Source organism: Brachycentrus maculatus, unplaced genomic scaffold (assembly GCF_059751285.1).
Source record: "Brachycentrus maculatus isolate JH-2025_06_01 unplaced genomic scaffold, ASM5975128v1 h1tg000604l, whole genome shotgun sequence".
Taxonomy (NCBI): domain Eukaryota; kingdom Metazoa; phylum Arthropoda; class Insecta; order Trichoptera; family Brachycentridae; genus Brachycentrus; species Brachycentrus maculatus.
In genome coordinates, this window is record NW_028281343.1 from 247,884 (window position 1) to 274,644 (window position 26,761).

At 32.7% G+C, this 26,761-nt stretch overlaps 2 protein-coding genes across 3 annotated transcripts in view; one reads left to right on the top strand and one right to left on the bottom strand.

Annotated features, from left to right (window-relative positions):
- The window catches only part of LOC148301116 (protein fem-1 homolog CG6966), a 141,186-nt gene extending 121,535 nt beyond the window's left edge, over nucleotides 1–19,651 (bottom strand). The window contains exon 1 of the mRNA XM_088273794.1: nucleotides 19,305–19,651. Coding sequence (XP_088129920.1) covers nucleotides 19,305–19,373 — 69 coding nt within the window. The 5' untranslated portion in view covers nucleotides 19,374–19,651. The remainder of the gene's footprint in view (nucleotides 1–19,304) is intronic.
- A 2,850-nt stretch (nucleotides 19,652–22,501) lies between these two features.
- The window catches only part of LOC148301117 (protein groucho-like), a 57,359-nt gene continuing 53,099 nt past the window's right edge, over nucleotides 22,502–26,761 (top strand). For both annotated transcript variants that reach the window (XM_088273785.1, XM_088273786.1), the window contains exon 1: nucleotides 22,502–22,944. In XM_088273785.1, the coding sequence (XP_088129911.1) occupies nucleotides 22,909–22,944 (36 nt within the window). In that variant the 5' untranslated portion in view covers nucleotides 22,502–22,908. The remainder of the gene's footprint in view (nucleotides 22,945–26,761) is intronic.

Here is a 26,761-nt window from a genome sequence, read left to right on the forward strand (position 1 = left end):
CTTGAAATCCTGCCAAAGTCCGGAATGCAGACGAAGTGCACTATATTATTTGTTTTTCTTTCGTTCTCAGATGTTGACTTATCTCGGCGCACCACAAGGAATGAGCATAAATAGCTCAGAAATTCTTAGATTTTTATATCCTTCGGCATTTTCAACAGCTCGCCAGTTACTGCACCTTTATTTTAACATCTTCATAAATAAACCGAGTGGATCGTAACACCATATGTAGGTTATGAAACTGCTCGAGAAGAAAATCAATGGTACGTGGAAGTAAAAAAATCCAGTATATTTTATTTTTTCATTGATATAATTCGGCTGTCCAAACTTAAAACACAGTAAGGGACATTTTTTTTGTAGTACGTTTTTTTTGCATTTTTGGACTAAGTAGAATCTACTTAGTCCAAAAATGCAAAAAAAACGTACTACAAAAAAAAATGTCCTTTACTGTGTTTTGAGTTTCGACAGCCGAATTTCATTGATTGGCAGTATTTGGCATTAGAAGCGTTGTGGTAATATTTATTAATTTTGGTTCAAGTTTTACTTGGTAAATACTACTATTACTTTCATTGTAACACGTGTTTCGATGCATTCCGCTTCATTTCCAAACACCTTATCAATTTTAGTTTATATATTACTCTTTGCATAACATTTATGAACGCCTTACTAAGCAGAATCCGTTCTGCTTAGTAAGGCAGAACGTAGTAAGGCGACGAGACGTTCATTTGTTAAACTAACTAACCATCGCAGCTGCTTCTCTGCAAGGGTAGGCAGAGGGAATAGAAAGCCACACCAATCTGTCTTTGCAAACAACCTTCGCTTCTACCACATGTATGCATCGCCTCATACATACCCGATGATTTTTCCGACTCCTAACCATTTGAAATACATACTTGATCATGCCCAGTTTTCCTTGGTCTTTCTCCGTTCCTATTTCCAACATCATTCGCCTCATGAATTTGTTTTAATTTGCCATTATAAACTATTAACACAAAAAGTATTAAAGTATCGTTACCGTAGGAGTCTACGTCCATAGTGGCTCCGTGGTCTAGCAAGAGTTTGGAGAGTTTTTTATTCGTTGTTCACTCGTTCGACTCATTCGCGCAAACCATCTTACCACACCTTTCTTAATTTTATAAAAATGTAACATGAAACATTTTATATCTAAATTTCACATCAGTCTCTTTACCTTAAGACAAGTGTATGATCCTAATGCTGTATTCCAGTCATATTGGTTGATAGACGTCTTACGCTTCGATCGGCTACACAATACTAGAGTAATTGTTGGCATAAAGTACAAATATTCAAATATTATTGGCTACTAGGAACTTGTCCGCCGTAGTGTAATAGTCAGCACGCTCGGCTACCGGTCTGGAGGTTCCGGATTCGATTCCCAAGGGAAGGGGTCAAATAAATATAAGTGATTTTTTCACTCTAATATTAATTCATTTTTAATCCGGACTGGTACCTGAGGCAGAAGGCCGATCACCTTTCCTTCATGTGTTGAAGATCAATATAACACTGCATTTATATGATGCAGTGCCCTATGCACCATTGGGGTGCGGATAAGGGTTTGAAGAAGAAAAAGACTAGGAACTTATGGTTAGGAGTTGACCTGACATACAAGCAGCACCTACTGATATACATAGCGTGATGGCATAATAATGTAATGACGGTATAATTTTGATCGTTCGCCTGCTAAATTTCACGCAACCATACGATTTCCACGATCCGAGAGAACTGATTCCCGACAACTTCCTACTTTAAACTATTATAAAATCGTTATGATGTAATATCGCCAGTCTGCAGTCTGCCGTGTACACGAACCATTGTTATACAAGGTGAAAGAAAAGAACCTTAGAAGGCGAATAGCTTAGTAAAGCGTCGCGCATATTATCGGCTGAAGGGAAGGAAAAATATATATATATATACTACAAATGTACCTGAAAATAAAGCATGTCTTAAAATCACACGCAGTTTCTCAGTATATGGTATACACATTTGCAATGCACTATTTGTACTCACATAATTAAATTGACCAAAAACTGTTGGTCATTTTAAACATTCAATAATTTTAATGTCAAGACTTTTGCAAAAATATGTATATTCTTTACTTGCGCGCGAGTGCAAATGACTTACCGTGCATATTTTACTCTCTGCATTACATTTTATGAGATTGGTTCCATTCCTAGGGACGGTGACATGAATGAGACAGACTACGCTCTTAGGAACAAATCATTCACAACATTTTGAGTGTGTCCAAATGCTTGTTCACAAATCTGGATTATCTCCAATTATAGGAGTATTTTTCTTATCATTTTTTGACATCTCATCAAAGATGAAGAAGAATTCTGGGCATTTACGGGGCTGACGACCGTCAATGGATAGAATTGGTGAATGTTACACTTGTGTAAAGTGATCACTTAAACCAGCCTTTGACGGTCGTCAGCCCCGTAAATGTCCAGACTTCCATATTTTTCTTCATCTTTGATGAGATGTCAAAAAATAATATGTCAAATCATTCGTTAGGACAGTGAAGATGATCATTCACCGTTCACTACCGGCGCATATATAAAAGTTCCTAGGCGACAAATCACTTAAAATGCGTAACATAATCTGTAAATCACTGTAAATTTCTTTAAATTATTATTATTTCTACTCATATGACAATAAATTTTTAAAAATTGGTAGGTATGAAGTTACCGATTTTAAGTGATAATTTAGCAATTTTTAGACAACATAGAACGCCATTTTAACCAATCATTTTTTATTCAGGTTCAAAAAAAATCTAAATAATTTTGTAACCACCTTGTGTGTGACTAGAAATAGGAATAGCTCTGTAATGAGAATCTAGTTATATGAGATATCTCCAGTCGTTATTTCAGACACGCAGTTATAATTGCCTTGCGGTCCTATAGTTAGACCTCTTGACTGGGTCACATGAGATCCGAGGTTCAACAAGATCCGAGGTAGCCAGTAAAATTAGACGAGGATACTGATGACTTCGAGAAAAAAACCCACAGGCGTTTGTCGATTTGCGATTTCACGTTCCTGAATACAATTTACTAAGCCTCTTTTCAAAACGATTTTCATAATTAAATTTTGATAATTGAAAAAAGCTACATTAAAAAATATATAAACGATTTTTAAATAAATTTTGACTTCATTAATTGAATCAGCAGTCACTTTGTGGTAACATCTATCCATTTTGAATTCAAGTTCCCACTGATAGGAAATAAAAAATAATAAACAAATAAATAAATAAAAATAAGAAACAGCTCCCCCTTCTTCGACCTTCAACGTCCCAAGGACCCAACTCTAAAATTTAGAATAAGCTTTACATACGCTAATATAAGCTTTAAACACCGGTGTTTGAAAATGATGCGGAATGCATCGAAACACGTGTCACAATAAACTTTAAGAAATAGTGGTATTTAATAAGTAAAATTTAAATTAAAAATAATTTTTGACTCCTCTACGTTGATAATATGCAAAGCAAAATTCGTCACATCAGTACGAACGGTAAATAATGCAATGCGTCAATTATAAATGAAGCAAAAAAATGAGTGTTCTTAAAATGTGCATACAGATTTTTATATGTATGTGCCTAATCTCAAATATGTGAAGAAATACACCCTACCATCATACGTCATACGGCCAATAATAAATAAGTAAAATAAAACAAAAACTACCGTACCTTATGTTAATGTGTTTATTTGCATGGGTGTCGTATTCTATATAACCTTGAATATTTTTTTAAGATGTTATTTTCAACTAGTGGCCGTTCGGTGAAATAAAACTGCCAAGTCACGAAGGGGTAAAAAAAACAGCATTGTTAATTTGTATTGGAAATATTCAAGGGGGTTGGAGACGTTCATCGCTATTAAATTGAGAACGTGTTATGTAAAAGAGGCAGGACGGAAAAATCTATGCGTGTTTCTGAATCATCGTCCTCAGATAGATATGAGAAAAAAATCTTCAGTCAAGAATCCGGACTGGTTGTGGAGCGATTACGAGTTTATTTTTAAATTCTTTCCACCTTTGGCACGCGTGCCATATTAATAAATTATTTAGAAATGTACAATCCACAAAACAACATACGTCGAGAAGTAGGTACTAATAAACATATTAATTGTTTTAATAAACATTTTTGCTTGATCACAACGCATTCCGATTCTCCTTACTTCTGAAAAGGGACCCAGTGGATCTATGTAAGATTTGCGATTATTTTAAGTACACGAATATATGAAAACAAACGCTACAGGTGAAGTTCTAAAGTAAGACTAGAATTTTGTTACAACTTTTTACATTTTTTATGGATTCGGCATTAACTTCGCAATGTTTTAATTTGTACCAGAAGATGAAAACAATTGTCGTTTTCGAAACTAGTCGTAAATAAAAATAAAACTCGATAAAGTGGATTATTCAAGTGTTTAATTTTAATAAAAAGAGTTTTTAAGTTCACAAAGGTTATAAAGTGTATAAACTGATAAAAACAACCAATGACATATCGCAAGCCCAGTAAATACCAAAAACTTCATAATCCCAGCTTGATAAACTCCTTAAGAAAATGAAGGCACCTCATTTATTTTATTGAAATATATATTATAAATTCAAGAGTTGAATCAGATCTTTCATTACACAAAACGACCCTTGGCTACTTAATATAGCTTCTTCTTGGTCTTGTTCTTACTCTGTTCCCTTTTATTTTTCTCTCTGTTTTTAAAATGATAACGTGGAGGTATTAATGTAAAATAAAATAAAATAAGCGCTAATATTAGACCACTTTTAAGTTTATTTATGTAAGTGCTACTAGTTCGAGAAATATATATGTTTATATTATCCACTGACACTTCGTGATGGAATTGCATTTTTAATAATATGATTAGATTAAAACCAATATTTTTAGCTTTTCCACTTTATTTTTATTTGACCAGTCTGATGATGTCGGTAACGACGAAACCTGGTCGCTGGTCAAATAAAAATAAAGTGGAAAAGCTAAAAATATTGATTTTAATCTAATAATATATTAAATACATATGTTCTTATCAACAAGTGAGATTACAAACAACAACAAAAATCAAAATAAATAAATTAAATAAACGCGACCTTATACAATATTTAAAAGCTATATATTTATGTATTTATTTTTAAATCAAACAGATTTTTGGATTCTACTAAGTTGTATTTTATTTAAAAAAAACACATAAAAATTTATACTGTACCAATCGTTTCGCCTAGTATTTAAATATTTTAATCATGTTAATATTCCATAAAGCTAATGCCACATCAATACACGATACAAGAAAGGATGATTTGATTCAAATGTTAATTTCACTAAAATGTGAACCTTATAAAAATAACGTATTCAACGTAACAATCAAAATACCCTTTCTACGTAATCGCTATTCCAGTTCATTTATAAGAAAATAACGACGACAAAACACTAATGAGATATTTGAAACATCTCATACGATGACTTTCTATGGATTCCTCCAAGGACGGTTTTTTTCTTAAGAAAGTGGGAAACCCCTTTCAAATTAGGTGAAGTCGCTTATTACGAATATACATTAGTACAAAGAATAAGTAGTACGACAGAAATCGCATACTTACGAGCATATAGAGAAAAAACGTATGCACAATCAAAACATAATCAAAATTAACCCGTATTATGAATTCTCCAATAAAATTATTGTGAAGAATCGGCATTCTTCATTAAGGCAAAATGTTATTATTTTCCAAAACATGTTAGGATTACGAATTACTCGTTTTTGTATGATACATCAGCGATAAAACAACAAATTAAGTTAGTGAGGCAAAATGATAGTGAAGCATATACAGTATCGAACAGATTAATTGAAAAAAAAACGTTTTTTTCGTATTTTCAGCACCCTCTTAAAAAAATGTTTTGGGGGGTGTTCCTCGTATTATAGACCAAGGCTGCTTATTTCAGTGACTGAGATGATGAATAGCGAGAAGTATCAAGCAATTCTACTGGCAAAAAAGATACTACCAGAGGTGCAAAAACGAAGGTCAAATGGTAATGGAATATTTCAGCAGGATTTAACCCCCTGCCACTAATCCAAAAAAAAATGTATTTTTTTACACAAAAACAATGAACTGTTTTGGACTGGTCAAGAATTTAGCCAGACATAAACCTATTGAAAGAATAAATTGAAAATCTATGGGCAATCTGTAAGAACCGGCTGTCGAAAATTGATTGCACTACGGTGGAAAATCTCATTTCGTCCATACTTCAGGTATGGTTTCGAGACAAAAAACGGCATCCACGTGCCAAAACCTTATAGAATCGATGCCAAGAAGAGCAATATCTTTGATTGTGCCCAAATGAAATCATATTAAATTAATTAATTTGTGATATAACTAATAAACAAAAGATTTAACAAAACTTTTTACGAAAATACAACAAAAAAAAATTTTTTTTTTCAATTAATCTGTTCGATACTGAATATAACCTTTCACTGTTAAAGCAAATATAAACCACGTCAAAATATTAAGCACTAGATCTCAGAGACAAACATGTGATATCGTTATCATATTTACAGGAGATAGGACAGGAAATTGTGTTAAAAAATATGTTTCCGATAGTATATAGTATTTCACGAAATATTTTTAATACCTACTATCAAAAGTATTTGCATATCATCGAAAGTCATCGTTTTGACTTCTTATCAAAACAAGATAATGTGTTGATAATATTAGATATACTTAATTACGAAGACATACCATCAAAACAATGGAATACTTATTATCTCTTTCCTGATGATAAATATATCATTAAAGGGTGTACTCTCAAATAAACAATTCAGTACGCGACCGGCTGCGCGAGAAGCCACACGTGTGTCCGCGTACTTTTTTAAAAGGAATATATACTTATTGGATTTTTTTTAAATAGAATATCTATTGAAGAATTATTTTTATAATTTTTTCAACTCCTCGACATTCAATAACTCTTTTCTTTTCAAAACCATACATTTATTTCGAAGAAAAAGAATCAATAATGTTAAATGTTAAATTAAATTGTATTTAAAATACAATTTGAATAAATATATTTTATAAATATGTACTTGTACCGTATCATTTCAATAATACAGTATTATAAATGCAATAATAGGGCATTGTATCGTATTGACGCAGTGTTATATTGATCGTTGATTACATGAAGGCACTGTGATCATGCGCTTCATAACCACCAGTCCAGGGTGATATCAAATAAACATTGAAATATAACAAATGAAAAATAACAAACATGCATTTTACACTTCTGGGAATCGAACCCGGGACTTACAGCACGGTAGCCAAACGCGGCAAGTATTTAATTACTGCGAATGTATGAAGACGACTACCAGTGGGCAGTTTTATTTATATTTTGAATATTGAAAGCATTAACTTTGTGGATCAAAGTGATATATTATTTTGAGAAATAAAAAGACTTTGTTTTTTTGATCCACTCACATTTTTATTAACAACCGATTTTAATTTATGTTCAATGTGTGAAGACGATAAAGGCATAAAAATAAGTTCTGTCATGTTTAGCTATGATATGATAGTATAAAATTATAAGAGGGTATCTCAAATCTCTTCGTACGATGTGTTCCAATAAAAACAGCTATACAAAAAAAAAACTCTCTTCGATGGATGAAACTTGCCGGTAGTGTCTTGTCTCCCCGGAACATGTCTTATCTTACCCCATACAACGCTACGGTATTGTATTTAGCCAACGAAGGCAATTTCGAAGCGCTGCAAGAGATGCAAAATAGGGCGATGAAAAAGGCGTTCAATTGGATAGAACTAAAAAAGTTACTCGTTTATAATGTTCTAATATTCACACATACATATTTTTTTTTACATAATCTCATGCCAAAATATATTGTTATTAAAATTGTATCAAGTAGTGATATCCGTGATTATAAAACTAGAAGTAGGAATATAATAACTGTATAATATAAAACCGATACATTGTTTTCAACAGCATTTATTTTTGGTACTTTTTTTTCAATCGGTTTTTATAAGCACCTCGTCATCTTCAGGGATAGATATGTACTGAAGATGACAAGGTGCTTGTCGATTATATTATAATTAAGTGGTTTAAAACAAATTTTGAGTTTTACTTTTATAAAATGTACCACAAAGTATCAACAAAAACATTCAACGAATGAAAAAATAATATTACAAAAAAAATATGTGTAAAGGATTAAAAATGTGCGATGAAATGCCAGAAAGTATGTAAAATATAAGAAAATTGAATGATTTCACTTTTTTTTGGCAAAGCACCCAAATTTTTTAGTGATACATCCGAGAAGATTTAATTATTGTAAGAGTGTTATGTTATGGCATAAAATCATAAGCACATACTTATTATAAGATTGTAGGATATATAGTGAAATATAAGTTGATATTCTTAGTAATATTCACTAACTTAAGAAAACAGACTATATTTTTTTAACTAATTTCATTAATTGATTCGGCAGTCACTTTGTGGTAAAATCTATCCATTTTTAATTAATGTTTTACTTAGTAAATACCACTAGTTCTTAAAATCTACTGTGACACGTGTTTCGATGCATTCCGCATCATCATACGGTGTTTGAAAATGATGCGGAATGCATCGAAACACGTGTCACAGTAGATTTTAAGAAATAGTGGTATTTACTAAGTAAAACATTAATTAATTTTTTTTTTAACTGTTTATTATGTTTTTAATCTCACATTTTTTTTAAACAAATGTTTTCTACTTTACAGATGTTAATGGTAAAATTATAACCTGTCCATCATTCAAAATTATGATAAAAAATAGAATCTAATTATTACAAAGTATTAAAAATTTCAAAGATTGCACACAAAGGGTGGGGAAACGTATGAAACTCTTTATAAAATCGTAAGAATTTTGAAGCAACAAACAAGTTAGTTTCGGAGCGATACGAAACACGATCTAGTAAAGCGGGCCACTTGTGAAACATGCCCAATTTTTATTACGATATATTATTTTGAAATAAATGTCAAGGCTCGCGGGAGAAGGCTTGCTAAAGCGTGCCACTCACAGGCAAACTTGTATCGATAAGCCGAACAAAACGTACGTTTCGTTATAATACGATACGAGTATTACATGCATGTTGCAACGGTCGACCGGCGTGAAATGTAACAGGTAACGCTACTAGGTTCGTGGGATATGGGCGAGATGAAGGTTATGGTTCTGTCGGCAGTAAATCGATTATTCCTTTATTCTATGCGTTCTTCTCAACCATCATATCGATAAATAGGGTTGCTTCTTATAGTATAACGATAAATCGAGCATGTTCCAAATAAGGAGTATTTACATTGGTGAGCTTATCGCTATAACCCAATATTTTCCAACCAAAAATAATCTAGTAAGAATGGATCTTTGTCAGACGGGAGGAATATCTGATTTAAATTACTCAACCTATAAAGGATTGTATTAGACTCGTTTTGTGTTTATAACAGCCGATATAATAATTATTTTCATTTATCATTTTCTTTTGGTTGTCAATGAATGACGTCACAGAAACTATGGAGTTATTTTAATATTGGTAACATTGCTAAATTATTGGCCGCTCTATTACACAAATAGTAGTGTAGTGGTAAACAAACAATCCACACTTCTACTATTACAGCTCTATAAACCATAGACAATAAACCATATGAAGTCATAAAACTTTCGATGACGGAAATTTGATGACGTATGCGAACACACGTTTTTCGTTTTATTCAAATATCTAAAGTTTAAACCTTAATATCTCCCTTAGTTCTCTACAGATTTCAATAAGAATGTCACCGATAGTCTTGTGTTTTTTCATATTAATTTATTAGTGAATAATCACACATCATGATACTTATTCATTGTCAATGTTTGCACCTTTAAGAGCTGTTTGATTACCAACTTTCAATTAATGTTTAAGTTTTTGTCAATCGCCGAGGAGGAATGGTGATACGATAGGTGGAAAGCTCTATGCATTTTTGAAATTCAACAGATATGTTGAGATGGTTTGGACACGTGAAAGGAATGAGTGAGGAAACAACGGTAAAACGAATATGTGAGGCAAGTGAAGTTGGAAATTGTATAATAGAAGCAGAAGAAAACTGGAAAGCTTGACATGTTCAAGTATTTCAAATACTCGAGAGTGGTCAGGTCGGGCGTCGGAATAATCGGGGGTATGTATGAATGTAAAAGAGGAGAAGAATGTTTGCAAAGACAGAGTGGTGTGGAGATACTATTCTCTTTGACTACCCCTGCGGGGAAGCGGCATGGTGGTTAGTTAATCGGTTTATAATATAATTTTTGTTATGATAATTTTCCATCTAGTGATCAGATTTCGGTTGTTATAAAAACTACGTTAAAACTTTTTTGATCTCTAAAAAGTGGTTGCCCGCGGTTTGCTTGCTAGTAAGAACTTGTTCAGATGACCGAGAGGTTAACGATCGGTGTCGCTGGTCACGTTCTAATTCGGTAAGATAACAATTCTGAACCGTAAGGAATTAAAATATCCAATTTCCAAATGAATCCTGGTACAAATGTATATCGGACAGTGGAAAAACTCACGACGGTAAAAAATATATATTGAAAATTAATCCTATGCATATTAAGTCGTATTAAGGCGGGATTATCGATAGCCCGCGGCCTTAGTTTCTTTAAACCCAGGTAACATTCGACGTTATTGAATTTTTCGCTATAAATGACGTTTTTGTATTGAAACGAAAAAAAATCTTCGAAATAAATACATGCTTTTGAGAAGAAAAGAGATATTAAGGGGTGAGCAGTTTAAAAAATCGCAGTTTACTCCTCGACTGCTGTTGGAAGATATCTTTGAAGTGGGGACTGACCGGAGCATTTCGTCGTAACGTAACATTCGCGGCGAGCATCCGAACATCCGATGGAGTACTCGGAACGAGCTCGGCTCGCTGTACTGACTGTATTTTACAAAAAAGGTACCGTAGGGTTACTTGAACTTTGATGTGTTACTTGGGCCCAGTACAAAAAAAAAATTAGATCGTGGTATCGATCGAAGTATCGTGACAATAAGTGTCACCTGTCAGGGAAACAATGAATCGTGTCGATACGTTCATTATTGTAGACCAAATACAGATTTTTTTTGTACTGGGCTCAAGTAACACATCAAAGTTCAAGTAGCCCCGTTCTACGGTATATTTATTTATCGAACGACATAAGCCTTTTTGTTGTTGGGATACAAGGTTTTAAAAGGTACCAAACAAATGGTGGTGCGTACCAACAACACTATATATAGGAAACAGGTAGGTGAAAACACAAAGGCCTTTACAGTTATTATACCTTTGAACAGGTGACTGTTATGCACGATGCTTACAAATAACAGGTAAAGAAGCCTGGGACTGTGCAATGCAAGGGAAAAATTTATGAAACCGTTAAATTCGGAATATTGATGGCATTGCCATAGATTATACTCACAAAAAGTATCGTCTGTCATTTCGCTCACTCCTTTCAACAACGTCATATATCAAAAACTTGATTTTTCGGGAGATCGTTTTTAAAGTTTAAGAATATAATGAATGTATAAAAATAAATATCGAGCCACTTATTGAACATATTACTTTGCAACAGATATTTTTAGGTAAAACCTGAAGGTTTTTTCTCCATTTGAAAAATATTTAGTATATTTAAAAAAATTTAAACAATACCTTTTCTTCAAAATGCAAAAACAATACAAATGCAAGAACAAAATGCAAAAACAATGCCCTGTAGCGGGTAAATATTAAGTTAAAAATATGCCGCTTTTGCTGGGATATAGTACATTTTCTGGGCATTCCGAAAACATGCACAACTGAAAATTGAAAATTTTTGATATATGACGTTGTTGAAAGGAGTGAGCGATTTATGTTTTGCTTGGGAATATTTACCCTTATATTTATGAAACAAAAGAGTGCACCGAAACCGTAAAAAATGGAAAAAGGTTTACACGAAAGAGAGTTACTATTTTTGAGAAGTGAAGTATATTTTCTCTAGCGAATTTGCAAAAAGCATCAAGGTTCATGTTTTATAACAGCAACGTTTTTGCTTGTGGCGCGTCGCAAAAAAATGGAAAAAGGTAAAAGGGTAAGACGAAAAAGAGTTGCTATTTTCGATAAGAGAGCCATATTTTCTATCACGAGAATTATTATGATTTATTCTATCAGACACTTCCCATGTATTATTATTCCCCCTATGGATGATATATCAATATTGTAGGTGTCTCAGCTTGAGATGAAACATATATACTTTTTTTTATATGAAAGGAGATGGAAGCCTGAGCATCCCTGAACTTAGAACCTGGCATTTGGCTGGCTTAAGCAATCGCTTTATACACTTGTGTAACGTTCACCATTCTGCCACTCTGCCCTACCATTCTGCCCATTATAAGCATCTTTGTGTAAAATTTAACGTTATTAGTTTGACAGGAATATAAACGTATACATTATTTGAGACAGCAACTATTTGGTTAAAAAAATAAACAGTTTTTCTAATAAAATACAGGTTTCCCCGACTGTACAATTTGGTCTGTATATAATTATTGCCTGGCCTTTGAAAACGTAGATTATGCTTATAAAAATATTTATTGAAAATTTTAGGGTATTTGGAATAAACGGAATCGGATTATATTGCCTGCCTTCCATTTAAACGGCAATAAATATTTAATCGCATGATTGGAAAGCGAAATATCATTTTAGAAATTGGTAAAAATGGTGGCTTTGCGTGGTCATACTCTTTCCAAAGGAACTTCAACTGAAACACAAATTAAGAAATATGCCATGATTGGCAAGCCATTTATTTATCTTTTTAATAACAGTTATTGGTACATTGATGCATGAAAGTTTTCCAGTATAGTATCTTAGTGTGAACACCCCAAGGCTTATGACCTGGCAATCGAGTGGCTTTTTCGCAACAGCAATACACGCAATACTAAACATCGCTCATGGCGGACAGCGTGCTTCTTGACAGCCGTAGTCACTTAGCATTTTTAATGTTTTCGATTGCATCATTGTTCCATGATTATTAATGTATTGTAAATATTTCAATCACATGAGTGAGTTCTCGGTGCCAAGTTTTAAAATATTGTGAATAAAATAATTGCTCTAATTATAAGTTTAATAAAAATCGAAAAATCATGTTTTCAGGCGTCTTCTAGTATGTTAAATAATTTGGGAATAATCTTACATATATTTTATAAAGGTCTCCGCTAAGTACATGAAAAAAAATACCCGATTCAACCTTAAAATGGTTCCCAGAACTCACATGTGAAAGAACGTGTTAATTAAACGATATATACAAGTTCCAAAATTTGAGTATTGTGGTTATCAATCATGGGTAGAATAGTGAATGTTACACGTGTATAAAGTGATAAGATCGTAAACCCTGTAAATAGGCAGACTTCCATATTCTTCATCTATGTTGAGATGTCAATGTAAAAACCACATGATAAATTTAAAAATAAAATTTAAAGCTTGCATTTTTAAAATCTTTAACCCGATGAACCAATCACATTTAATCCACAAGGACACACAGAATCGGAAATGTACCTCTACATAAATTATTGCATTTGGAAACGCGGGTATAGGTCAGCTAATTATTTATTGAAGTACTAACAGGTAGGAGTAACTATATAGGACCAAGTTGGTCTTGCGCAAAATAACGTAACCAGTCTTCACCATTTATAGGAATCTTACACCAACCATAGTCAGTCAGTCCTAGCCAAATTATCACGACTAAAGAAAAAAATAACAAAAAATACAAGTATAATTTGTATAATACTTACGTATAAATAAAAATATAATATTTCACAGGGTTATAAGTTATAATCCTGAATTCAACTTAAACTAGACCGACAAAGACACGGAAACTCTTTTTTTATAAAAAGAAATTAAGAAAAATCACTTTTGTTATTTATAAACTTAAAATCTTGGCATTTAGAGTATGTTTATTATATTTATTATATCGTGACCTATAAATACGTAGAATCGCAAAAAACTAGTGAATATCGAGGGCACACTAGCAGAATGCGTTAAGTCACACAAACATGTTCAGGGATAATGGATTTTAAACGAGAAAACTTATTCTAGCCATTCTTACATACTATTTTATTTAAATGAAATTATCACTTATCTACTGTGAATAATATACTTTTGGAAAACATTAATATTTATTATTTGATTTTATTTGGAAATTAAACAGAACAGTTACATAAATTCATTTACATTAACGAGTAACACAAAGCTGGTATTTGTAACATTCCAGTTACAAAATTTCACATTACGTAATTTAATAAAAATACCTGGAAAAAAGACGGGGGGGGAGGAAAAGGGGAAAAGGGAAAGATCAAAGCTCATATCAAAGACAAATTATGTGACAATAGGTACACACCAAGATATGAATATCGACTTACTATGTAAGCGATCTTGACCAATTTTGATAAACGATAATATAGAAACTTTGTTAAAGAGTTTTTTCTACTATAATACCCATAAGTATGATTCATTCTTTGCAATTCATAACTAATAATTTAATTTATAAATAAAAAGCGGTGCGTAAGAATGCCTAGAATAATCTTTCTCATTTTAATAGATTTATATTATCCACTGACACTTCGTGATGGAATTGCATTTTTAATTTATTATTAGATTAAAACCAATATTTTTAGCTTTTCCACTTTTTTATTTGACCAGCGACCGGGTTTCGTCGTTACCGACATCATCAGACTGGTCTGACCAGTCTGATGATGTCGGTAACGACGAAACCCGGTCGCTGGTCAAATAAAAAAGTGGAAAAGCTAAAAATATTGGTTTTAATCTAATAATAAATTAATTTCTCCTTTTAAACTACAATATATAATTCTGGAACATGTTTGCATGACTTACATTTTAGTTTGAGCTGGGTTGGAATTACAATAAAAAAGAAAATGCATTTAACTACGTAGTGTCGATAACTTTAACATTACTTTTGGACATTTATTTCTCACGACTTTAGCAAAAAAAAATTACTAAATCAATCTAAAGTGAAGTTGTCCACAATACGCAGAAATGCGTTACTGTAATTCCAGCCCAGGGTTTGTAATACCTTCAAAGTACATTGAACGCAGTACACAACCGTATCGATTTGCCGGTGATAGTTGTTCACTTGATAAGTAGGCATGTAACAAATGCATTGTTTGTAACGTTTTAGTAACTGACGTCAGAAAGGAATATCGAAATGCGAGAAATGTATCCTAGTAAGTACCTACGCAAATCAAATATGCTAGGTACCTACGTAGAGCAGACTGAATGCAGTCGAAATGCGATCCCTCAGAGGAGTGTGTGGCAAAACGATGTTTGGTAGATGTTCGAATGATGAAACAAGGAAAGAATGCAAGGCTGAGATAAGCTACTACTACTACCATCACGCCGTTTCCCCGCAGGGGTAGGCAGAGAGGATGGAACGCCACACTCTTCTGTCCTGACATACACTCCTCGCCTCCTTCACATCCATACATCTAGTCATACATGCCCTCCGATTACGCAGACTTTTGACACCGCCAGATTTTAGGTTCTGATTGATCTGATCGTGCCAAGCCTTTTTCGGTCGTCCACGTTCTGTATTCCCTCTCACATTCGCCACATATATTTTCTTAGTCATTCTCTCGCTATCCATTCGCTCCACATGCCCATACCACCGCAAAGATAAGCATTATCGATAAATTTAAGAAAGGTGTGTTGAGATGGTTTGGACATGTGAAACGTATGAGTGAGGAAAGAACGTTTAAACAAACTTATGAGGCGAATGTAGTTGGAAAAAGAGGCAGAGGAAGACCGAGGAAAACTTGGCACAATCAGGTATGTCAAATACTTGAAAGCGGCCGGGTCAGGAGTCGTAATAATCGTCGGGTATATATGAGGAGATGCAAGAATGTGGAAGAGGCAAAGAATGTTTGCAAAGACAGAGTGGTGTGGCGTTCGATTCTCACTGCCTACCCCTGCGGAAATTTATTTTCACTCCCCCCCCTAAGAGTCGAACCTGGGACCTCCTGACCTATCTAAACACGCTAACCATCACACCACGGAGGCGGACGAAATAATAAATATAATAAAATAAAATGTATGCAATGAATTCAAATGTACAAATAAAATGCGAGAATTAAGTTGTCGTTAGGTGGGGAAAGCAACGAAGGAGACAATGGTATGCGCATGTGAGGAGAATGGAACCATCCAGACTTCTACATCGAACTATATGGCCAACCCCGTGGTAGACGACTCCCGGACAGACCACCAAAGAGATGGATCGATAGCTGGGAATCGACATCGCAGGAGGCTAATCCCTACATAAATAAAATAAAAACAGGCCACAAGGCCTACACCAAGCAGAAGAAGTATTAAAAAATACAGATTTAATTTTTTGAAATAAATTCAAGTGCAGACGTGTCGAGTGTTTAATTTAAAAGCGAATGAGTTTTATTGACTAATTAATCTAGTCTTACTAATTCGGTTTTCATGGTGGAATACTTGATCTGTATCTATAAAATGATGAACTCGTATCCACCTTTGGCAGCGTTCATGGCTAACTTCAATGGGAATACGATAAACAGGCTTTTCAAATTAAAATACAGTATCGAACAGATTAATTGAAACAAAACGTTTTTTTTCGTATTTTCAACACCCTCTAAATAAATGTTTTGGGAGTGTTCCTCGTATTATGGACCGGGGCTGCTTCTTTCAGTGACTGAGATAATTAATAGCGAGAAGTATCACCCAATTCTACTGGAAAAGATACTACCAGAAATACAAAAACGAAGGTCAAATGTTAATGGGATATTTCAGCAGGATTTAACCCCTTGCCACAAATCCAAACAAAATAATGAAATTTTTCACACAAACACAATGTATTGGACTGGTCAAGAATTTTGCCAGACATAAACCAAATTGAAAATCTTTCGGCAATCTATAAGAATCGGCTCTCCAAAATTTATTGCACTACGGTGGAAAAGCTCATTTTGTTCATAATTCAGGTATGGTTTCGAGACGAAAAAATTGCATCCACGTGCCAAAACCTTATATAATAGATGCCAAGAAGAGTAAAATCTTTGGTTGAGCCCAAATGAGATCATATTAAATATAAATTTGTGATATAACTAATAAATAAAAGATTTTAAGAGCAGAGGAAGACCGAGAAAAACATGGCACGATCAGGTATGCCAAATACTTGAAAGCGGTCAGGTTAGGAGTCGTAACAATCGGCGGGTATGTATGAGGAGATGCATGAACGTGGAAGAGGCGAAGAATGAACAAAGACAGAGTGGTGTGGCGTTCCATTCTCTCTGCCTACCCCTGCGGGAAGCGGCGTGATGGTTAGTTAGTTAGATTAAAAGATTTTACAAATTTGTTTACGAAAATACAACAAAAAAAGTTTTGTTTCAATTAATGTGTTCGATACTGTATGTATATACATATATATACTTAACAAAATGAACCTAATCTATTATTTATATGTACTATATACACGGCCATAAAGCAGGTATAACGTATAGGTCTTCCTGATTTAAAGCTCGTATTTGTAATGACTTTGAAGGCAAAAGAATAAAGACAAGCTCCGTATATTACATTGTGCTTGCTTACATTTCCTGCTTCTAGACCTCGAACGGATAACCACCAATTTAGGAGGCGACCAGGTCACTAAAGTGTTAAGGGACTTCCAATGTTTAATTTAAGGGCAAAATATTCGTAACACAAGTTTAATGCCCTACATACGTTAAAGAGCAACTAAATTTTCATTAAACTTTAATATTTTTTTCTTAGAACACCGTTTTTGTACTGAAAAAATAAGGTTTTCTGCGAAATACATAAGTATATGATTTTAAAAGAAAAGAGTTATTGAAAGGTGAAGAGTTGATATTTTTTTTTAAATTCTTTATAATATTTTCTAAAAGAACAAAAAACAAAAAAAATATTTTTGTAAATCGGTCATTAAATGAAAATTACGTGAAATTAAACAATATCCAGATACTTATGTATCAAAAAAATAATAACTTATATTACATTACTTATCTTTCTTAAACCATATTACCAATCAATAGATAATAAAAAATATCATAAATTAAAAACGTGTGGCGAAATTACGATTTTTTTAAATCTTTAATTTCTTAAGGTACATTTATTTTAAGGTTCGATTTGTAGAAATTCCTCACCATACCTTGTCTTTAAATTCATATTATGGATATGAAATCCATTGAGGCGCTTTTACATTTTAAAATCGTTGCTTCATTTCAAAATTATACTTTCGATAATATTATTTACTGCGTTTTAAATACACATTATGTATTTAACACAATAAATGAAAATAAAAACATTGATACTAATCTTGGTATGCCAGCCACCTCAACAAAAACATTGATAAAAATAGTAGTATGATGGGTTTCTCAACAAAGGACAGTAAATTTAAAAATAAACAATAAAATAAAAGTAATGGTTCTGTTGTTCTTAAATATTTCTGCCAGAATAAAAAAAAATACAAAAAAATTAAATGGTATTTGTTATGTTTCATGAATTTGATATCGCAAAAACGCCGAATTTTGTCATGTAGGTAATAAAATACAAGAATTTCACATTTTTGTGATTGTTGTAATTACTACGGTTTTACGTAGCAGGGTAGTATATACATAGGTATGAATAACAAGATAAAATGATTGTTACCGTATATACAATACGTATGTTTGGTAGTTTGTACGTGTGTACATAACATAGGCACACATGCATCGCAAAAACATGTTCGTAAAACAAGGCCACGAGCCTTTAATGTCACAATATTGTCACGAGCATACGGCGTATTAATCTAAACAATTTATTGGTAGTTTTATAATTTCATATATTAAAAAAATAACAATTTCCAAAGCCGCAAAGTCAAATCTCGTTCAACAAATAGCGAGCAGCCCCCCCCACCCCCGTTCCCCAACAACTTGACAAGAGCGAGAATCGCGGTTTGCTCTAATGATGTCTTCTTTATAGTAAACCGTTATTATGACCGCAATTACCACAACTACCTGAGCATAAAGTTCTATCGCAATGATATAAAATAAACGAAAGTACATTATTCCCTAAATAACAGTAAGATTACGGTAAAAATGTATATTTTGTTTACAATGCTTTGTGCTAAAAATAACTCCTGGTTTCATAACGATTTTAAGACGACACTTAATTCCATATTTACAAAAAAATACTCACAGTGAAAAGCTTATACTTATATCTAAGTCATGACGAAATTAAACGTATGTCGTATACATATCTTTTCAAATACTCACTTTTAGCCGATTGAGATTCCCGTCCCTAGCTGCATTGTAAACGACGCTCTTATGATCCACAGTAAACATGATAACAAACACAAAATCACCAATCACAAGTAAAAAGGGGTTTAATACGAACACATACACTATTTAAAACTGTTACTTCTCACAATTTCTTTGTAAATGAAACACACAATTATTTAGGCACCGGAGTGCAGTCGAGATAACCGCGCGCCAACAGCTGCTGCAAAATAACTGACTGCCATTTTAGTTTACGCTGTTTGAAGTAGTAACAAAGAAAAATCAGGCAACATTGTCAGTAAACGTCAGATTTTGTAGACAAGTGTCTGACTCACAAAAGAGTTATAATAATATTCGCTGTTGGTGCGCAATACCTTAGAAATGATATCACCTTGCTGAGTAGGTGCGCCAGTAAACATCGTCTTTGCTTTGTGCATTAGAAACTAAGGACAACAAAAATATAGTGTTTTCTTCACACCCATGGATGTTGAGCTGAAGAAAGAGAAAGCATGATGTAAATGCGTGACTTCCAAAATTCAACACATAAATTTAATTTACTTTCTTTATGCGCAATGCACACAAAACAGAAAATAAACATTTTAACCACTTCTTATCACTACTAAAATTAAAGAATTGTTTAAAAATGTGTTTTAAATTATTATTTTATGGCTTTTAGAGTAATAATACAAAAAAATACAAAATGAAATCAGTATTCATTTTCAAACATAAATGGGTACCTACCTACGTTACGGTCATACAACTGAAAAGAGTTTTTTGTAAATAGTTTAACAGTTGTTTTATTTTCTTTGCTCTTTTTTATATATAATCTATTGAATGATTAATATTCCTGCGGTTTTAAAAAAATCTAGGAAGTATTATTATTCCATCATAACACCACGATTAATTTCGCTAAGACATCGAAAATTAGTTGCGTAGACACTATGTTACATTTTTGTAATTTTGACACCTAGCTGGCTTTTTTACTCTTCATATCCAATGTGACTGTTTTTTTCCGTTTATATCAGTAGTTTAGTAGTTCAGATATATTATTTGATTTTCGGGGTTGATAGAAACGAGAAGGAAGTAAATTAAAACATCAGATGAAGTTTGTGAATCGCTAAATAAGGTTGTTATAAGAGAAACGCTTTTATTATACAGCAAATCACTTGTGATAAGGAGACAAATTTGTATGTGGTTAAATTATTTTATCGTCTACAAACTGTGATATCCACTTTAAGTGTTTGTGATATTCAATTTTTTTAATGTGATGTAGGCAAAGTAAATCAATTCATTCAATAAAAATGTTTCCAATTGACAACATTTGGTTTCCCACATTCTGTACTGTCATTGTAAAAGCAACTTTTTTAATCCATTATTTTTCATTTAAAAACAATCTGATGACCTTTAGAAAAACTAAAACTTACAAAACAAACTATTCAACGGATTAATTATCATCGTTAAAATCAGAAAATTATTACGGAATACAGAATATTTTCTTCCTATCTCCATTTTGTTTCTATTCACCCCGCCCCAAATGACAAGTGAAAACATTTCAACATTAGCTTTATTTCAGAATTCTATAACATAGATATTCATCTCAAACCAAGAAAGGAATACAAGAAACTACTTTTTGAAAATATTAAAAGACAAGAAATGAACCAACTATAAGGTTATTCAGTCGGAAATATGAAAACTCGTTTTTATTCGCTCCATCAGATAGTATATAAGTAAGTAACGGAATTTTCTCAAGACCGTGATACTGGTTATCTCGGGTTTTAAAACCAAAGATCAACATTTATAGCATGTGATATATAATTCATTACATAAAAATAAACAAATCAAAAAATATTTTTTGTTACCTGCAAATCTGTAAAAAAAAATTGAAATCTTGTCATTTGAATATATTAATATTTCTAGAAATTGAATGCTTTTATAATTGTTTATACGCATTTACATTAGTTAAATTCTGGAAGTTTTGAATACATCTGTGCTAACGACATCTGTCGTGGATTTCATTTATTAAATTCAAAGAGATGTAATTATCTCAATATGAATTATTTCAAATGATACATAGGTGAAAGAGAAAAGAAAAAAAAATCATTCAAAAATATTTTCATTTTCTTATGGAATTTTTAAGTGTGGAAAAACGGCAGGTTACTAACAGGATTACAAGTGAAACAACTGTGTGTTTGAAGAAACTGAGATAAGTTCAGTATAATGCTTTGCATATGGAATAATTGAACAATGAGGTAATTCGAATGGTAGTGAATAAAAGTGAAGTAGAAGATAGTAAGGCGAATGAGGTTATTAACCACTTGCCATGACAAAAAGAGTATTTTATTTTTTTTAACGGTTTTTAGTCTTTGGCAAAGATAATGTTTGAGAAAAGTTGTCGTGTGAGTTTTACAGGGATTGTAGATGGCTATTATTGATAACAAATATTTTTACTTTATTACTCAGGGAGGGATGATTTATAAACTCTCGTTTGGGTCCATAGCATACACATAATTATTTGATTATTGAATGATTATTCAAAACAGAACTTGGGTATTAGTAACCTTCTTAACCCCTTGGCTACCAAAATTCGAAATATCGGCTTTCGGTACTCAAACAAGTTTTATAAAAGTATCAGATTAATTTTGAAAAGTTTGTTAAGGATTTCTTAAGGGTTGTGAATTTTTATTATTTTAATTATGATTTCTTTCAACAAGTTATGTAAACATTGATATTTTTCATAGATATTAAAATTATTGAACACATTTTATAATGAAATCGTGGTATTTCAAGCATGGTAAGCCCAAAATCCCTGATGCCTAAGGATAGACTTTTGCTCGTCCTTACTAAAATCGTAACCATCCACTAGTTAAGTTTTTCAGTACCCTTAAAAATACTCTCGTGGTATCTCGAGGGAAACAATTTTAATTAAGTGTGATAATCATTTCTCATTTAAAGCGGTATAATTTTTAATGGGATATCGTTAAAAGTACATCCTGCAATTATAAATTATCATCCTGCACTCAAACGTGTATTTGATAAAGTTACCCTTTTTTGACAAACTGTAAACACTTTTTTTGTCTAAAACATGATTTTTAGTCAAGTACTATTTTGAAAGAGCGCGCTAAGTTTTTTTCTTGAACTTTTGCCATCTACCATCGTGTATTATCCATGGAATAGCAGGATAGCCAATATGGCAGATTACTGTTATTTTCCCAAATCCTTTTGCTCGGCGGCGTGGACGATTTGCCAGGAGATGTTACAATTCAAAAATAAAATATGGCTTAATTGCATGCTTTTAGCATGAATTGCGTATTTACAAGTTTATAATTTATATCCGTTGTTGAAATATAGATTTTTTTATACTTTGGTATCAAAAATATTCGGTGATTTATTCACGATTGTGCTTTATGAAATCTGTTGTGCGGGTATTGTGTTTATGGTGGCAAGGTGACGTTTATTGATGTGGAATTTGTGAATTAAAATATGTGTGATCTATATTCGTAACAGTTTGGACGGAAAGTGTGTTTTTTGTTGGCAGAATTTGAAATGTGATAGGTTAGGCCTTCTGATCTCATATCTAACGTTATAAGTGCCTACATTTACGATGTATCCAACGCCGGCAAGGCACCCTGCAGCGGCGGTAAGTGTATAATAATCAGTTTTACTACTAAATTTACCATTTAACCGAATACTTACTACATAATTTTCATAATTATAGGTTTGTTATTACTGCTGGTCGTTACTTTTTAGGTTTGGTTACAATCCTAAATATAATTTTAATCGACTCATGTGTAATATAAACATGTGCTCATCTCTCAACACCTTGTTGTACGGTGAACAAATTTTATGTGTAATGTAAAATTAAAATTGTTAAGGAAATGTTAAAAAACCATTGTTCTAATAGGTACATAATTTATTAAATTTTTTTAAATTCAAAATATTTTCAGAGGTGAGGGTTATGAGGACTCTGGTTAGTTGTACAATTTTTTAGTACATAAGAGCGCTCAGAAGATAACACTAAAAGTTAACCTACCTTAGATATTTTAAAACAGTCAATTATGGACATGTGTATGTTTCAGGAATAATCATTGAATTGTTTGCCAGTCGTTCTTCATTAATTTTTCCTCACAGATAGTGAAATTTTCTAAAATAAAATATTTTAAATTCCTGGACGATTATAATTACTTGATCTATTTGTCGATAACATTCTGATTACAAAGGGTAAACTTGCCTAAATGTAATATGTAAAGATAATCTAGTATTCATTTATTAGTCTGTTTCGCTCTCATTGTATCGATTGATTGATTTTTAATTATAATATTTGCTGGCATAACCAAATTATTTGAGCCTTGGTATGATAGATGTGCGAATAGTGAAATAAGGAAGGAATGCAAAGCTGAGATAAGCATTATCAATAAAATTAAGAAAGGTGTTTTGAGAAGGTTTGGACGAATGAGTGAGGAAAGAACGGTAAAACAAATTTATGAGGCGAATGTTATTGAGAAAAGAAGCAGAGGAAGACCGAGAAAAACATGGCACGATCAGGTATGCCAAATACTTGAAATTGGTCAGGTTTGGAGTCGTAACAATCGGCGGGTATGTATGAGGAGATGCATGAACGTGGAAGAGGCGAAGAATGTTAGCAAAGACAGAGTGGTGTGGCGCTCTATTCTCTCTGCCTACCCCTGCGGCGAAGCGGCGTGATGGTTAGTTAGTTAGTTAGTTTTGACAAGAATCTAAATAATAGGAACATTGTATGACTTGAGGTTCGGTACTGGCATACTAACTATGCAATATACAAACATGTATATAGCAATGATATTGTCATTCATTTTTGAGGTTTTATAGATGGGTACGTGTTTATGGAGCCCTTCAGGTTTCATTTTGGTTTCATATGGTCCTACCACCATTTGGATGTTGTATGGCAGTGCAGGACAAGTAAGGTAGATATGTGCCACGTTGCATATACTTAGTATTGGCAATAATATTGAGAGTCGGCATTGAATGCTTTTTATTGCCTAATGGTGGACTCTAGCATCTATGCAGTAGATTGCCTAGTTCTAAAACTGTGTAGAGCATTTTTGTGATAATACAGGTATTTTTTTAATGAGATACTTTAAAAATGTAATTATATTTATATCATCATTAAGTTCTATACACTGTAATACAGTTTAGTGTATCAGTGTACATTTAGTTTCCTGGACATTTTGGTGAATTACCCTTATATTCTAGTATAAATAAAATATATAAATTTATAAGAAAAATCTGTTTACTTCCATCTTCTATTATACACATCCTTTTTTTCTTTTTGACTGTCTATGAATTTCCAACTGATTCTTCTGACATAGAACTTTCAACGTGAAATTAAATTCTAATGATTAAAGAAAACACTTCGTTTTTTACCACTTGAGTTTTATTATAGACTACATGTTTCAGAAGTTAAACTTCCATCATTCAGGTCTGTATAATAACTAAAATATAAAATTGTTCTATAAATGAGGGAAAAGTAAGGGGAAGGGGTTAGTCAAGGGACAGAGTTTGAAAACAAAGGAAAAATGGAAAAAATAAGTTAATGCCGAAACAATAAATAAAATTAAATTCTTATAATTTGTATGAACAGTGTATTTGAATCAGCACTAGGTACTCAGTTTATATATTAATGTAGCTTGAATAGAATCCTGCCATTTTTTAGCGAAGTTCGGGTACTTTAGAACGTATCGGTTGGAAATCACTAGATAAGCACAAATAATCAATGGTACTCGGCTCATGTTTTAGTGCAGGTTGTATGGAATCCTGACATTGTTCAGCGAAGCTAGGGTCCTTTAGAACGTATCGTTTTGGAATCACTTAATAAATACAAATTATCAATATGTCTATATTCTCCATATATGAAGACTGACTGTGTTTTTCTACTTACATTTTGTTTTCGAAAACCCGAACTGCCATAGATTAATTATCAAATAATTTGTTTGCAATTATACTTTTTTCATAATAATATTATTCCTCTTCATCATCTTCTTATTTTGGTTTCCCGTGTCCTCGAAGCTGTTTCTCCATCTCTTGTCTGTCTTCTAGGAAATGGTGTCCAGAAAGTTGTCCATGTTTCATAGATTTGACAAATTTATTGTGCCTTTGACGTGTTCTCTCTCAACCTACATCCACCCACTGGTAGGTGAAGGTCTCCTTCAATACCTGCCACTTCTTGCGGTTCCGTTCCTTCCTCGACTCCTTTACAGCAATATAACCAGTTCACTTTTCTGTTTTTAGACGCCATTACACTACTTTTCTCCCAACTGCAATCTACTCATCCGGATATATAGCCTGTCCATTCTAATTTTCTTCAAGCAACCACAGCGTTGTGTCAACGTTATCAAAACCTCCTCATTTTCAGTATGCTTATACTCATTTTGTTTTACACAAAAATGTTAATATGTAATTTATTTTTATAAATAATATAAATAATAATAAGGGTTTTTCATTAAGAGCGCTCAAACTTTGAAATGAAATAAAAGAAGCGCCCTAAGTGATATTGCTACAGTTGTTTTTTTAAAATATTATTATAATTTATTTTAATAAATAAAGGGTTTTTTATTAAGAGCGCTCAAACTTTGAAATGAAATAAAAGAAGCGCCCTAAGTGATAATCCCACAGCTGTTTTTTTAAAATATTATTATAATTTATTTTTATAAATAAAGGGTTTTTCATTAAGAGTGCTCAAACTTTGAAATGAAATAAAAGTGCCCTAAGTGATATTGCCACAGTTGTTTTTTTAAATATTATTATAATTTATTTTTATAAATAAAGGGTTTTTCATTAGCGCTCAAACTTTAAAATGAAAAAATAGAAGGGCCCTAAGTGATATTGCCACAGTTGTTTTTTTTAATAATATTATTTTAAAGTACATTCAGTGACATGTGCGGAACATAATTTCAGCCAAATGGCCACTGCGGCTCAGGCAACAATGCACTTGTACATCGAACATAGTTTTGAGATAATCAGTAAAATCTGCTTATTAATCATTTCATCATTATATTTAATTGTTCTGATTCATCTTGAATTTTGTTATTTCTTTCGCTTATTTCGTAATGTCACAATAACATATGACCTTATTTTTACTACTACTACTACTACTACTACCATCACGCGGTTTCTCCGCAGGGGTAGGCAGAGAGGATGGAACGCCACACTCTTCTGTCCTGACATACACTCCTCGCCTCCTTCACATCCATACATGTAGTCATACATGCCCTCCGATTACGCAGACTTTTGACACCTGCCAGATTTTAGGTTCTGATCGATCTGAACGTGCCAAGTCTTTTTCTCACATTCGCCACATATATTTTCTTAGTCATTCTCTCGTTATCCATTTGCTCCACATGTCCATACCACCGTAAAGAACTCTTCCTAATCTTTTTAATTCTGTCCTTATTTTTTATTATAAAAAAAGACAAATATAA